The sequence below is a fragment of the Tympanuchus pallidicinctus genome, unplaced genomic scaffold, assembly GCF_026119805.1.
Source record: "Tympanuchus pallidicinctus isolate F22 unplaced genomic scaffold, pur_lepc_1.0 scaffold27, whole genome shotgun sequence".
Lineage (NCBI taxonomy): Eukaryota > Metazoa > Chordata > Aves > Galliformes > Phasianidae > Tympanuchus > Tympanuchus pallidicinctus.
In genome coordinates, this window is record NW_026294744.1 from 4,619,113 (window position 1) to 4,633,973 (window position 14,861).

At 39.6% G+C, this 14,861-nt stretch overlaps 1 protein-coding gene across 1 annotated transcript in view; it reads left to right on the forward strand.

Moving 5' to 3' along the window:
- Nucleotides 1–14,861, forward strand: part of PHF21B (PHD finger protein 21B) — a 62,765-nt gene that overhangs the window by 21,407 nt on the left and 26,497 nt on the right. The window contains exons 2-3 of the mRNA XM_052690700.1: nucleotides 614–706; nucleotides 13,163–13,513. Coding sequence (XP_052546660.1) covers nucleotides 614–706; nucleotides 13,163–13,513 — 444 coding nt within the window. The remainder of the gene's footprint in view (nucleotides 1–613; nucleotides 707–13,162; nucleotides 13,514–14,861) is intronic.

A 14,861-nucleotide genomic window follows, 5' to 3' on the forward strand; every position in this document is an offset into this window, starting at 1 on the left:
GCATCCACAGCCTCCTTGGGCAACCTGTTGCTGTGTGTCACCACCCTCTGGGTGAAAAACTTCCTCCTAATATCTAACCTAAAGCTCCCCCTCTCAGTTTGAGACCATTCCCCACCCTGATAAACAGCTGTCCTAGATGAATGTTATGTTACAGTGCGTTAAAGCAGATTTATAAGTAGCTTCCCATTTTAATAATTCAGTATTTAATGTTTACTAAACACAGTGAACTTCTCATATGACCCTGGCAACCATGCAATGCATCACCTTCTAGTGCACATTTTGAAGTCTTGTGATGGTGCATTTCACCTTTCTTTTGAAAACAAGCCTAGACAGTCTTCTGTTGTTGCCACATGATTGTTTGCTGTGTGTACCAAAAAAAATACACCCAATGCATAATAATGAGGCACATCCTTCGCACTCATAGTTAGGAGATGCTGTAAGAAGGCACTGGCTTTAATGAGCAGTTCTTTGAAGTTAAAGAGAAGGGAAAGTAACTGTTTAGTCCAAGTGGATTGGGAAGGGAAGCTCTGTGTAGAGTAGAGCCTGGGCAAGCTATGCCTGTATTTTAATCCTTGTTCTATTGTTTTGTGTTTGTTGGTTTTTTTTTCAACAGACTTTGGGAACTATCACTGCAGTGCCCATTAAGGTTCCTCAGGTCAGCTCCTTGCAGAGGTTGGCAGGACAAGGACCAGCAGTGCTACCTCAGGTACGAAATAAGTTCCATGTGTTGTTTAATATGCTGTGTTCCCATCTAGTGCCAAAGTCTGTGTAGGTTTGCACACCCATTTGACTGAACAAATTTAGTAGATCTTGTATGTTACTGGGCAACTCACCTTCAGTGAGTTGAAAAGCAGAGCTATGATTTTCTCCAGTTTGTGAAGAAAAGAAATATCAGATATATTTTGGGAGTATACTGTTAGCACAATGAAAAGTCATAAGAAAAAAAAACAACTCAGATTCATTGTGAAAGAACAAAATACATATGGCAAACTGTAAATTTAGGCTTTGTAAAATGAATCACAAATCATGGATGCAAAAATCTGCAAATATGTAATTAAAAAAGGGAGGTGGAAGAACCTTTCTGTTCAGGATTTAGACTCAAACATTCTTTTTCTAACTTACTTTATCTCAGTTTATCCCAATATAGAGTTTTGTCTCAGCTAACCCAGATGCCAGTCTGAGAGTCTTTGTAGAGGTGAAAGTATTAGGTCATCTATGCTCACACTTTGAGACCTGAATTTTCTTTTCTGAATATCCAGCATAGTTTCCCTAATCATACACTTTGTTCCCCATTTCAGCCCTTCTTCTCAAAAGCTTTAGATGTCATTTTCAACATGCGTAGTGGTTATTCTTTCTGAGTCATGATTATTAAGTGCAGATGTATTGCTCTTTGTGTAGCCCTCAGAGGTCTATTTTTCATATTTGAACATTTTTCTAGCATTGAATTCAATGTTAGATCTTCCTATTGTTCCTTTATTTATTTTTTTTCTAATATTTTTTTAGTGGCAGAATCTAGTAGCAGATCTATGAACTAAATCTGCCTGGAGGAAGGAGTATTTGTATTTCCAAGATAAAGTTCTTAAATTCTCTCTTTAAATTACATTTTGTAGAAAACAAAGCTGTGAACATAAAGTGAAGGTCATAGTTTTCTTATCAAGTTCAAGTCTTTGCTTTTCAGCTGTTCTTATGGCATAATGACACATTGATTCTTTGCCATTTTGGGGTGTCAAAGATGAGCAGATTGTTCCTGGAAATAGATGAAGTTCAAGAGCATTGGAAAGACCTGTAACAGGGACTTAAATTATTGTTAAGGTTATGTTTTAGCAGTGATGATGGCATTGCAAATGCTGCACTTAGAGAAGCATCGATGTTCTGTTAAACAGAAAAATTTTCCTTGTGTTAGATTCAATTTTGAAGAGTTGAAAAAAGTGGAATAACATGGTTTTTTATTTATCTTTCTCTTGAGCTCATGGCAGTATTTGTATTTGTATTTCTCTTTTTCGTTTGTGTTCTAGAACAGTCTTTAATTTCAGGCCTGTTTTTGCAATTTTACTTAGTATTAATGAAATATCAATGTTTCTGCAGCAGCCTTGCACCATAGTTTACTAAATTTTCTATTTCATACAGACAACATTGGAAATAACCACACAGCAATCTCACTTCTGTCAGAACTAAAACTAAAGTATGCAGCTACATATAAGACCTCATTATCAGGAGTACTTATGTTCTGTGTGTTTTCTGAATTTTCGCAGGCCTAGATCTCCTTCAGCAATAGCCTCCCCCACTTGCAAGCTGTCTCCTCTGCAGCTCATTCTGGTCTGTATGTTCATCTCCTGCTCAAAGCCTGCAGAGAACTTTAAAATTTCCATACCATTTCCTGGAGAAAAACTCTCCCAGCCACCAAAACTTTCTGCTTGATGTTTAACAAAGATCAAGTTTTCATTCTGAAATTATTTTGGAAATGAAGGGATGTTTAGTATCTTCCAGGAGGAGCTGGAAAACATGCTTTACTGAGTCCTATCACAATCCATGTTCTCTTAGCTATTGTGCATCAGTTTTGGTTACAGGGCATGCTTTAACCTTATTTTGTCCCCCCTGGATGACCTCCATAGCTTGCGTACCTTGTTCTGAGTTGGTGGTGCAATGCTACCATTCCAGGACTGATTTTCTGAGAGGCAGCTTTGTCACTGTTGCCCAAACATATTAACAAGTAGGGCTTGTATGAGTTTGGCATTTGCTAAAACCTTACTCCAGTGCCCTCATAGCAGCAAATTAAAGGGACAGCTTTTTCACAACAAACCAGAATTCATTACACCTCTAGAATACAACCTATCACACAAAAGGCTGAAGCAGTACAATGTCCATATTCATGCATATTATCCAAGGCTGAACATTGTTCTGCATCCTAACCTTCCCCAACCTCCACCTGTGCAATGTCTGGCTTTACTAATGGGTAATGAAGAGCCCTAAGAGCAACGAAATGGCAGCAAAGGTTTCAGTAAGCCCACCAGCATGCCTACCTTCTTACTCAAGCAGCTAAGTTTAACTGCAGTTTGTGCTACTGTAGCATCAGGTACAGGGACAATCTCTTGGACTGGCTTAATCATGTCTATATGTTCCTCTCTTCTTATCTGTGGAGTGGTTGAAGGCCTGATATGGCCCTTTGTATTTATATTTTGATGCTTTCATTGTTCCTCATCAAGACTCTTGATTTACCTCAATGCAGTCAACCAGAAAATCACCATACAAGTAAACCGAGGCACTTAGCTATACTTACAGGAAACAATACATGCAGCTTTCTCATTCTCCACATTTGTATGGATACAAATTACAAATTTATTTTGATCATTTGCATGGGTTTATGATATGACCCCCTGGGAGCTCTTCCATATGGGGAATAAAGATTCAAAATTTGCATATTCACAAATGATAGCAAAATCCCATCACTTTTTGCAGTACTGCTATTAAAGAGAGCACAAACAAACATTAATTACAAGTTCATTGCATAATACAAACAATATTTCTTTAGGCATTCATTATTTGCCAAAACAAGATTCTTTGGCAGACTTTTTTCTAAATTTTTTTTCCCAGAATATGCGGTTATTTTTGTTTTCATCAAATAAACACAATTTCTGCTATGGGCTGCAATGTTTGGGATTTTAATTCTATAGAATAATAGAATATCTCCATTTGAAAGGGATTCACAGTGGATCGACAAGCCCAACTCATGATCCCACACAGTACCACCCAAAGCAAAACTCCTCTGCTCTGGGCTCAAGAGGGACCAAGGAACCTCAGCTGATTCTCATACATCTTCCTCTCCAGACCTTTCACCATCTTTGCAGCCCTCCTTTGGATGCTCTCTAATAGTTTTATGTTCTTCTTGTATTGTGATGCTTAAACCTGCACACAGGACTTGAGATGAGGATATAAAAGCGTAGAGCAGAGCAGGACAATCCAGATCTAATTTTTCATCTTACATTGGCCTTTGAGGCTTCCAGTTGAGTGAGATATTTTTAAACTGCAGACTCTCCACTCTCAGAAGCAACTTGTGGAGTTCTTATACTGAAACACACAGGTGATGCGCTCTAATTCTCAAGCTGTTCCTCTGCTCAATGGCACTCAGTAATTGTAAGGAGGGGTGGCCCCTTCGCAGGCTGGGGCTCCAGATTCCAGCTGAGGTGTAGAAAATCTGTTTGTTTGAACCTTTTTATATAGAAATGTCACTCAGTGTATCCATTTGAAGGCACATGAAAAAAAAATCTTAGTTTCAGTTCTTCCAGTGGAGCATTTTCAATAAAGCAGTCAAGGTATTAAAATAAACCTCCCATTTTGTTGTCTGTAATTTGGGCCCAATCCAGTTCTTGTTGAAATTAATAGAGAGATTGTGATGATTTGAAGAGCAGTTAAATCAGATTATAATGCTATTTCCCTGACCTATTTTTCCACTCTTGGTTGAAGGCAGGGCTTGAGATTGCTTTGCTCATGACATTCCTGACTAGAATAGTGCAGAGCTGTGTGGCAGAAGCACATGGTGGAACTATCACGTAGATTAATGGTGAACAGAAACAGGAACTGTTTTACATAACATGCGCATGTTTTTCAATAGACCCTAGCCAATTCTGCTGTCAAGTGCTGCCTATTTTTTCTCTTCAGGAGTGATTTTATTGTGTGTCATTCAGTAGGATCTGCATTCAGTCACTAGACTGTAGGCTGCATTGGGGCAGAAATGGCTTTGTTACCCTACTTTTTTTCTTTGCAGGTACAGCATGAGCCCAACCAGAGGCTGTGGTCTCTACATGTTCCCATAACCTAAAAGCACATTTGCATTTATAACACTTCATGTCATAGTTATCATCCGCACAGTTCCACTAGCAGCTGCAACTTCTCTTCACATGTGTACCCAAACCAACTCCTGGCTTCCTTGGTGACAGTACTTGTGGAAAATTTCTTGAAAGGAAAACAACCCTTCTAGCCAGCACCTGCGCTGTGCAATAGCAGGAAAAGTGCTCTCACAGACTGATCTGTGGCAAAGCACCTCTCTGTTTGTATCCTAAGTCTAAAACAATCATTACTTTCGAATGTAATATGTGAAGACTGGGCATAGGCATAAAAAAATGGAAAAAATATTATTACTATATGTGAGTTGGCCTTTGTGAAGCTGGGAAAGAAGCTGTCTGATGTGCATGTCTGTATCAGAAGTTAAACTGAATTGTTCAAGAGAGACAAAAGTGTTTTATTGTTTGTTTGAGTATGGAACAATGGAATTGGGCAAAGTCATTATTACAGTGTCAGAGGAGAAAAGGACTATAATCCCCTAAGGCATGTCGTGCACCTTTCTGCTACATAACCTACTGCACTCCAAAGGGGATGTGTTGGAATGCTAGTGGAGAAGGAGGCATAATCTAATTCAAGGTATCTTAATCAGCATGGTGTATAACCTAGCAAAGGGTTTTCCAATATTTAATATTCATTGCCTGTATGCATGCAGAAAGCATGGAAACAAAATTGCTTTTTAAGGGAAAGGTTTGCTTAGGTCTGGCTGAAAAATGTAGCCCTTAAAAAATATATTGTTAATCTGTTTTATTCTATATAAGCTTTTGTACTGTGCTTGTCACTGTATTTGGAACGCCTTCCAGTAAGCAGAAAGATTAACATCTGTTGTAAGCTATTTCTTCTCTCATGCTTTCCCTTTGGGAAGAAGCATGTGCAGCTGAGTGTTCTGGTTAGCGTTTCTTTTTATCAGTTTGCTTATTTTTAATAGGCATGTTACTATTAATTACATGCCTCTGTATATTTCTGTCAAAGGAGGGTAACACAGAAAATATGTATTGTCAAAAGTGATACAGTTTATGTTCTGTGCTCTTAGAGAAGAAGGTTGAGTCCTCTCCCTATGTAAGCATCAGTCTGGCTGAAGAGATTCACTGCACCATGGATGCATGACCTCTTCCGCTTTTCATACAGAGTTTCATGGGAAGATAGAATGGGACAGGGTGGGATGGTATGGAATAGAATAAAACAGAACAGATCAGAACAGAATGGAATGGAACGTTTGAAGGGACCTTCAGAGATCACTGAGTCGGACTGCCTGACCTTGGGACTAGCCAAGTCAAAGCATGTTTTTGAGGGCATTGTTAAAATACTCCTTGAACACTGACAGACACGGGCACCAGCCACCTCTATAGGAAGTCTGCTCCAGTGCTTGAGCACCCTCATGATGAAAACATGGGAATTTTTGGGAATCTTGGTGACCTGCTCATGGATAGGTCTGATAGGCAGGCTGCGTTGCTGATAGAATCATGGGTTTTCTGGAGCATACAGAGTACTTCATGCTAGGTATTTTGCATTGCTCTAGTGCATCCAAGATGGAAGAAGATGTGAATAAGGTGCTATGATTATAACTGTTCCTTGTAGATGAGACTGTGCTGGCAGTTGGCCCTGGCAAGAAATCCAGTTTGCTGGAAAAAGATGAGTATGTACATGAAGCAAAATGGGCTGTACCCAGATACAAGCTTTCCAAAATACCTCCCTGTTTTCTCTATCTGATTTTCTGTTCATTATGAGGGAACCGATCTGTGGTAGTTGTGAAGGAGAAGAACTGGATGTGACTTGTCCTTGACTTCTTCAGAGCTAACAAGTATCATGAGCATTTTGAAAAGAATCTGGAAAAGACTGATCTCCACGATAGTCTGCAAATAAGAACCAAAAATATCCATACAACCTCCAGGAAAGATTAAAGCAGTTCTAACATTCAACATTGTGCCTTCTCCACTGTTGAAGTCTCATGCTTCTCCAGATAAAGATTTTTGGTTTTGACAAGTCAGGGCTGGTCAGATTATCATAACGTGCCATTATTATCTAGAATCACAAAAAGATTTTAATGTGATGGGCAACATTAAACTGTGACATTCCCATCTTTAAAGTGACACCAGAATGTCACTTAGGGAAACGCAGCTGTGTGGGTTGGGCTCTGGACCCAAATGTATGGGCTCATACCCTAAATGTATACAGATAGAAAGAAAGTGGACAGATGTTCACTGGGTTGTGCCTGAAGTCTTCATGGACACGTTTTAGATAAATTAAAGCAAGTTAGTCACTGATGAGTATCTGAGAGAGAAGCAAGCTGGCTTGTAATACTGAAGAGAGTAGAAATAGAAGTGAGTTATTGACTGGTGTGTTTAATCACAGTCTAGCTTTTATATTTCTATTGTAATCCTAAACAATAAGGATTACATTCTTTTCTCAGAGGCACACAGATAACTGTATATTCAAGAACAGGATCACTGTGCAGAAGGAAAAAGCAGAAATCCTTGTCAACTTCAACCCGTACTTGTTAATTTTTTTTTAAATTATATTGATTTTAATTTGCTGGTTTAATAGTAGTTTTCCCCTTTGTAAATGGAGAAGAGCTACTTTATGAATCATCATCTCAATAGCTCCAATGCCAAACTAGAAAATGCAGTCAGTATAATTGAGGAGAAAATGTGGGTTTCATTAGCAAAAGTCAGTTAAGTTCCTGTGAAAATGCAGTTTGTGTTTGAAATGCTGATGATGTTTTTAATAAAGAACTCCCACCTGACTGCCTCCCACCAACATCTGCAGAAAGCAGAGATGGCAGATTCCAGCACGAACAACACTCTCAGCTTCTCTTTCTGTAGCATCAAGCAAGGCTGAAGGAGAAGAAAAAAATGAGATGAAATACTTTCGTTGACCTAAAAATTATGCAGGAGTTATGTTATCTGGGTGTCCCCTTGTCACTAAAATTGTCTATCCACGACTAACAAGTTGAAATACCAAAAAACAGTAGGTGTGTGATCCAGAGGAAAATATCCAGTGTAGAGCATATGATTTGGAAAAAAAAAAAGTCAAAATATTACAGAATGATTCTTCATTTGCATGGCAGGTAAAATGAGAGACTAAGTTTCATTCTCAGGTGCTAACTGTGGTTCTGGCCAACATGAAATGCTGTTGATTTCAGAGAAGAAAAAGACTTCTTCCCTGATTCAGCCTTTCCAGAGCAGCAAGGATTGGAAATGTGGGCTGCAGAACTTGCTAGAGTTTCACCCTTCATTTCATTCTTCTCCTATCTCAGGGACAGATGAAGACGCTAAAGAGAGTCTGATATTTTGTGGGGGTGGGGTTCATTGAGCACAGTCATCTTGCTCAGCATTTTTTCATAGTACACACTGAAGATAAAACTTTTTTTTTTGTGAGGCTCCATCAATGGGAAGGAAGAAAAGTCCATGTGGATCCGCAGTCACTTGTGTTTTTGAAAGAAAATACTCTGTTGATTTTGACTGTGATCAGACCAATCTGACGACAACAGAAGCTAATCAAGAAAGATACTAAAAATCAATAAAAGTAGAAATGCTTTTATTTGGGTCTGCTGGATGTTAGGGTATGTCATTACTGTGAAGTTATGAAGAACCTGTTTTTCTGCCCAATTTTTATTGATTTAAAAAAAAGATGGAGAAAGTCAGTCCTCAGCTGACATAAATAGATACAGCTTTACTGAAGTCACTGTGCATCTGTTCGTTCTGGTGAAGGTTATAATTACCCCATATTGCAATCATTTTATCAGCCATAGCTAATGTTTTCTGTGTGATCCTCTAAAGCTTTTCAAGAATGAAAGCTCTGTCTGCTGCTCCCAGCACTTTGCCTCTGTGACATATGAATTGTGCCAAATACATTTTGAGTTTTTGTTTTTAAGCTCCGAGTACAAGGGTGAAGTGAAAATAAAGTGTGAATAATGGTCTTTCTCTCAAAGGCAATGTGATATTGCGTTGAGCTGAAAAATTTGCTCTCGTACATATCGCCCCTGCCAGTATGAAGAGCTGATTGATGCTGAGCACGATCCAGCTTACATCTAGTACTGGGAAGGGGGAGGGCTTTTCAGTGCTGCTGACAAAGCTATAGCAACATCCAGGACTGTAGGCTGAACTTAGGCAAAATTCAACCTTGCAATAAAATGCCACTTGCAAGCATGATAAAATATTAGAAGTTTTTGGGGCTGACGATAAATTCATCATTAAGAAGTCCTTCATATTTTCTGTTAAAATCAAACTTCAGTTTCTGGGATAAATTGTATGGCCATTTTGTGACTTGGAGGATCATGATGATCTCTTTTGGTTTTTGTAATTGAAGTTCTCTTGATATCTTTCCTTTCTCACTGGGCCACGAAGACAATGTATTTGCCAGAATTCTCAGAGAACCTGCAGATCTGCACAGAGATAACAATTCTCATTAAGTCCCGTCCTTTAGGACTACATATCATTGCCCACAGAGATGGAAATAATTGTGTTTTCATTCTCATCTCCCCCATACTTGCTTGGGTTGGGTCTTGAGGACTTGTTTTGTAAGGGTTTTTCTTTTTTACCCTTTTCTTTACTACAGCACAGGAGTGGTTTACCTGATAGGACATAGATTGCCCGTAATCACAGTTGATTCTGTCAGTGGTGACGCATATCAGGCTCTGCCACTGCAGCCACTTAGCCATACGTGCACCTCTGTGGTATGCAACAATTTCTGCACTTGAGAACTGGAATGATGTTTCAGTGTAATGGAAGCCTTTGGCTTCACATAGGGGCATCTAGATGGAGTTTAATGATATGGGATGCTCAAGAAGGCATGCTAGTCACAAGAGCTGATTCCCTTCTGATCTCAAACTCTTTAAAATACATGAAATTAGAGGTTGCTGAACAAAAGAGCACTCTGCATCTCTCACTGGATCTGGCTCCGTGTTATTTGCCGGTCTGAAAAGCCACCTAATGAATTCCCAGGTCTGGAAATATCTTCTCTTGCAGGTTACTTGAGAAATACCATGATTGTCTGAATAATGCTGCCTAAAATAAAATGTTGTTGTTATCGAGGTTATTGAGCAAACTTGAGAACAACGTGACATTGTGAAATCACTGTATTCAAGCATCAGCTCTTCCTCTACTACATTTATAGCCCTGGTAGTATCACATTCTGTTTTGACAGCTGTCAGAAGTTAAATGAAAGATATTTGAGGAGAGGAAGTGTTGAGCTACAGGAGAAACAGTTGCAGTTTCTCTTTGTGACACACATGCTGTCTGTTACTCTTCCTCTTCCCTTCTCCTCTTCCAAACTTAGGCCCCTTTTATTTGCCATGACTTCTGGTGGGGGCTGGTACCATGCAACCTGTGCTACTTGCAGTGGAAGAGGATTTTCATCATCTTGTATGTAAAAGACAGTCCATACTCTGCTCCTATATTTTCTCCTGTTCCTTGGTGACTCTTAGACGACTGCTTTACAGTGCAGGGAAGGAATCTGTTAGCTTACTCTTTATCTTTTTTCTTCCCAATTGACACAGTTTATTCTTATTACTGTAGCAGGTAATGTGAAATTCTGTTAGAGATCTTCCCCTTAGCACTACTGAACACTTAACACTCAGTGCTACAATTCATAGGTGTTAGAGCACTGTGGATAGGAAGGGGTTTCTACGCATGTTTTCTTTTTTTGGATCCATGTCTGTGGGCTGTGGAAAGAAATACTGTTTAAACTTTAACTTATTTTTGCTTTAATTTGTGCTAGGAGCACCTTAAACTTTCCCGTTATCAACTCTTAATTGCTCTGTAATAAGTGTGCTTTCACAACTATGAATTTGTCAGAGAATTTGCGGAGCCTTGGAAGAGCGCTATACCTTCTTTGTATCACAAGGTGGCAGAAAATGCCTAGCTTATCTTCTTCATAGTCTCATAGAGTAGCTTGGATTCTTGTGCTGTACCACTGAGAAATTGTATTGGATACATCAATACACAGATCTTTTTAGGGAATAAGTTACTTTGAAATATGAAGTCTGCATAAGTGGGCAGGAAGATCTTATTATATAGGAAAGTCATATGCAGACATCCACAACTTGCAGAATTTGCATAATTGCATAAAAAGCCTGTATAAAATCTGTTGAAGTATTACACTCAACAATATATATATAGGTAATGGTGTAGAAAAGATAGCTATAGAGTTAGAGTATATATAGGAACTTAATTTTCAGTAGACTTTTGATTAAATGTAAACATGTAAGTGACAGTGACAGATAACAGTAGATCTATATAGACTGCCTGACAATTTTTGGCTAAAAAAACTACTGAGACGATTTGTTATCAGACTTGATTATTTCACAGGGACTGTTACATCGAGTCTTTGATCTGAGAGCTACTATTTATTTTCTCTCTCTCACCCTCTGTGTATGTGAGCTTATCTGTTTGTGTGCTTGCAATATTTTTGCTGGTAACTGGTGTTGCATTAATTTACAATTAAAAAACATTGAAGAAGAAATAGAAACATTTAGAAGTTTGCCAGACAGCTTAGAATTAAATTTCGATTTTTTTTTTGGCTGAGAGAATACATTTTAACTGTATTTTGCCAAGCGTCTCAGACTTCTTCTGAATAATGGCACTATTTCTGTGAACGTGTCTCTGAGCACATGGGCTTGAACAGCTTGTTAAAGGCTTACATATGAGAGACTTACATAAGGTATAGGAGGGAAAATGGTATTATTATGAAAGTGTAAAAATAGATATTACAATATCTGCTTGTGTAATTGACTGATCCAGACATGAACAAGGTGCATTAAGTGTCTGTCTCTGCTTCATGCTGCGATTGCACTGGGCGGTTTTTCATGTAAGAAGCATTAGTTTTGTGAAATGCCTGAGTGAGGGTGGTTTTAAACCAAACCTCTGGGCATTGCTTTTGAAAATTAGATCATTACCAAGTTGTCATTATGAAGTTAAATATGAACTCCTGTCTAAAATATCTTGGACAAGATATTTGTCTGGTATCTTAACTAAGTAAGTTGAGTAATCCCTATGTTAAATGTGTGAATCTGAACTCACTGAATAGAGGAAAAATAGCAATAAATAAATAAATAAATAAATAAATTGGGTTCTTGTCAGAATGTCTTGAGTGTGGTTTGTCCTAGTTTAGTGTAGTTTTGAGACATTTTGCATCTGAAAGTCCTTTCAGTGTCAATCCAAAGCTGTGAGTGAACATCCTGGCTTCCAGCTTTGTTGCTTATCTGTTGCCACACCTTGGGCATGGCCTCCAGCCTGGCTCGACTTATTTTTTCACTTTCCATTTGCCTTAATTGCTTGTAGTTCATACACCCCTAAGATGGACTGTAATTCTGATGCATATTTGTACTGTTCATTGAATTTAGGACCAAGTGGTAACTGAGGGCTAAGCTACTGAAACACAAAGAGCTGAAATACGTATGTCGCAAGTATGAGATATGGGTATGGCTCCTCCTTGTCAGAGGCTGATGGCCAGCCCTGATGGGTGATTTTCCCTAAATCAGTACATCCCTGTCTTTTCATTCAGTGGTGTACTAAGGCTGGAGGATGGATGCAGTAGAACTGGAAGGGCACAGGCAGCTGTTTCCAGTGCCTGTCTGCTGCAGCTTGTCATTTTGTTTCACAGTATGGAGGGTGCGAGAAGTGACAGGATGAAATAAGCACACAAGGAGCCAGCTGCTTTGTGTGGCCATGTTAACGAATAAGCCAGGAGTGAAGTTAACTTCATGTGAAGCAGTTTAAATTATTTATTTTCAATTCTAGAACTGTAGTTACCACGTTGTTCAGTCAGAGCCCTGTTGACAGGCTGACATTAATTACTCCACTGGAAACACATCACATTAGCTGGAAACTATTGTTTTCAGCTATCATTCATTGTTCCATGTAAAGGTGCAGCCTGCACAAACACTGGCAAATGGCATCCCCTCCATCCGTGGAAGTGCCTTCTGTGCTCACCCACAACAGTGAATCAACTCTTTACTTACAGCAACAAAACATTAAGTTCAGCAGTTGTGGGCATTTTTTTTTCTCCCTTTCTGCTTTGGATGGAACATCCTTACTGAGAACCAAATGTGGCTCAAGTAACTTATATGGATGGGTGCTAATAAAAGGGTGGGAATGACTTTTTTCTCCCTTCTTGTTCAGCACTGCAACAAGTTAGGGACTACACAGTGGCTCAGTTGAGGAGTGGAGGGAATACATCTACAGGCAAATGAATAGCTGTCAACCTGGAGTTGCAATGTTACGTTTTTGTAGACGCTCTTGTTGCATGGCTAACACAGTTTTAGTCTATGGGCAGAGTTTATCCCATATGTTGGATTATGCCCAATAACATCTAATTTTTTTTTCAGGTTAGGCCAAAGACCCTGATTCCAGACAGCCTCCCTATTTCCCCATGCAGAGACCAACCATCCAAGCAGCCTCCAACCTTCCAAAAGGCGACCGTCGTCAGCATCAAAAATCCCAGCCCTGCCCTCCCCACTGCCAACAACACCGTCAGCCATGTAGAGACGCCTAACAGCCAGGCACAGAGCGTCACCGATCCTACCCCTCTCTCATCGCCTCTGAGCAGCGCCGGTGTGGCCTACGCCATCATCTCCACCTCCCCCAGCAATGCAGCCCCTATCAGCACCAGCGCTACTGTCTCTGTGGTCAATGACAGCATCAAAGTGCAGCCACTCCTCATCAGCGCCGATAGCAAGGTAGGTTCAGTTTCTTGCTGCCTTCCAGTTGCCAAACAAGGGAATTATGATGCAGATGTGAGCAGGATGTTCACAGAATCACTGAGGTGGGAAGGGATTTCTGCTGCGTCCCAGCTCAAGCTGGGACACCGTGAGCAGTGTGCTCAGGACCACATCCACGTGGCTTCTGGAGATTTCTGAGGAGACTTCACAACCTCTGGGCAACCTGTGCCAATGCTCTGACACCTGCACAGCAGAGAATTGCTTCCTGGTATTCAGAGGGAACCTCCTCTGCTCCAATTTGTGCCCATTGGCTCTGATTCTGGCACTGGGCACCATTGAGAAGAGCCCACTTCCTTCTTCTGTCTGCCTTCTCTTCATGGATTTGTGCATGTTGAATAGATCCCCTGAAGCGTCCTCTTCTCCAGGCTGACAAGGCCCGCTGTTTCAGCCTTTCCTCACGGAACTGCTTGAGTTTATTGATAGCCTGTAATTGGACTCTTTCCAGTAAGTGCCTGTCCCCCTCGTCCTGCACAGCTCTGTATGGAATAGTGCCAGTGGTTTCTGAGAAAGGAAATATTCAGAAAGCAATGAGAAAATCCTTAGCAGGACACATGGATGCCAGTAAACATTTATCAGTGTAAATAGCTTGTTTTTAGTGGGATTAAAATGCATCAGTATGTAACTTGACATTATGATCTTCCCTTTTTTTTAAACCATTTCTTATTAATATTTCTGATTTCTGTGCAGGTTCAAATGTCCTATGGACTCCTTCTTCAATTATATGGTGATATCATTTATATCAACTGGTCCTAGGGGAGTGTATCAAATAATCAAGCATTCCCTTCTACTTTTCCAGGGGCAAGCCGAATGAAATGAGAGATCAGACTTTCAAAACTGATCAACAGATCAGTAGGAAAAAATCAAGTTATAAATTTATTGTTTCCTGTTTGTACAGTTTTTCAGCTTTGAAATACAAGAACTTCACCACTCGTGTCCCAGAAATAGATTCAATAAAGTCTGCCAATATAACCAGCAGACATTCATTGTAATTTGCTGCTAGGATCCTGCTGCTCTGGATATTATTGGCAGCACAGGTTCTCATAGAGAACTAACAAAGAATACAGGATGTAGTATGGTTTGTGAATAAATAAAACTAAGCATCTCTTCCATACTTCTCTAAAATTATTTGTTTTTCTTTCTCAAACTAGCTACTGGTTAAAAAAAATACCTTTTCATGCTATTGAGTCTTTTAGAGTAACGGAGTGGAAATCAAGTACTCATATATGATAGTTAAATAAATTGGTTGAAGGTTATCAATTTGATGGAAGAGACTCCATGTTGAAATCCAATAGCTTTCATCAAGAAA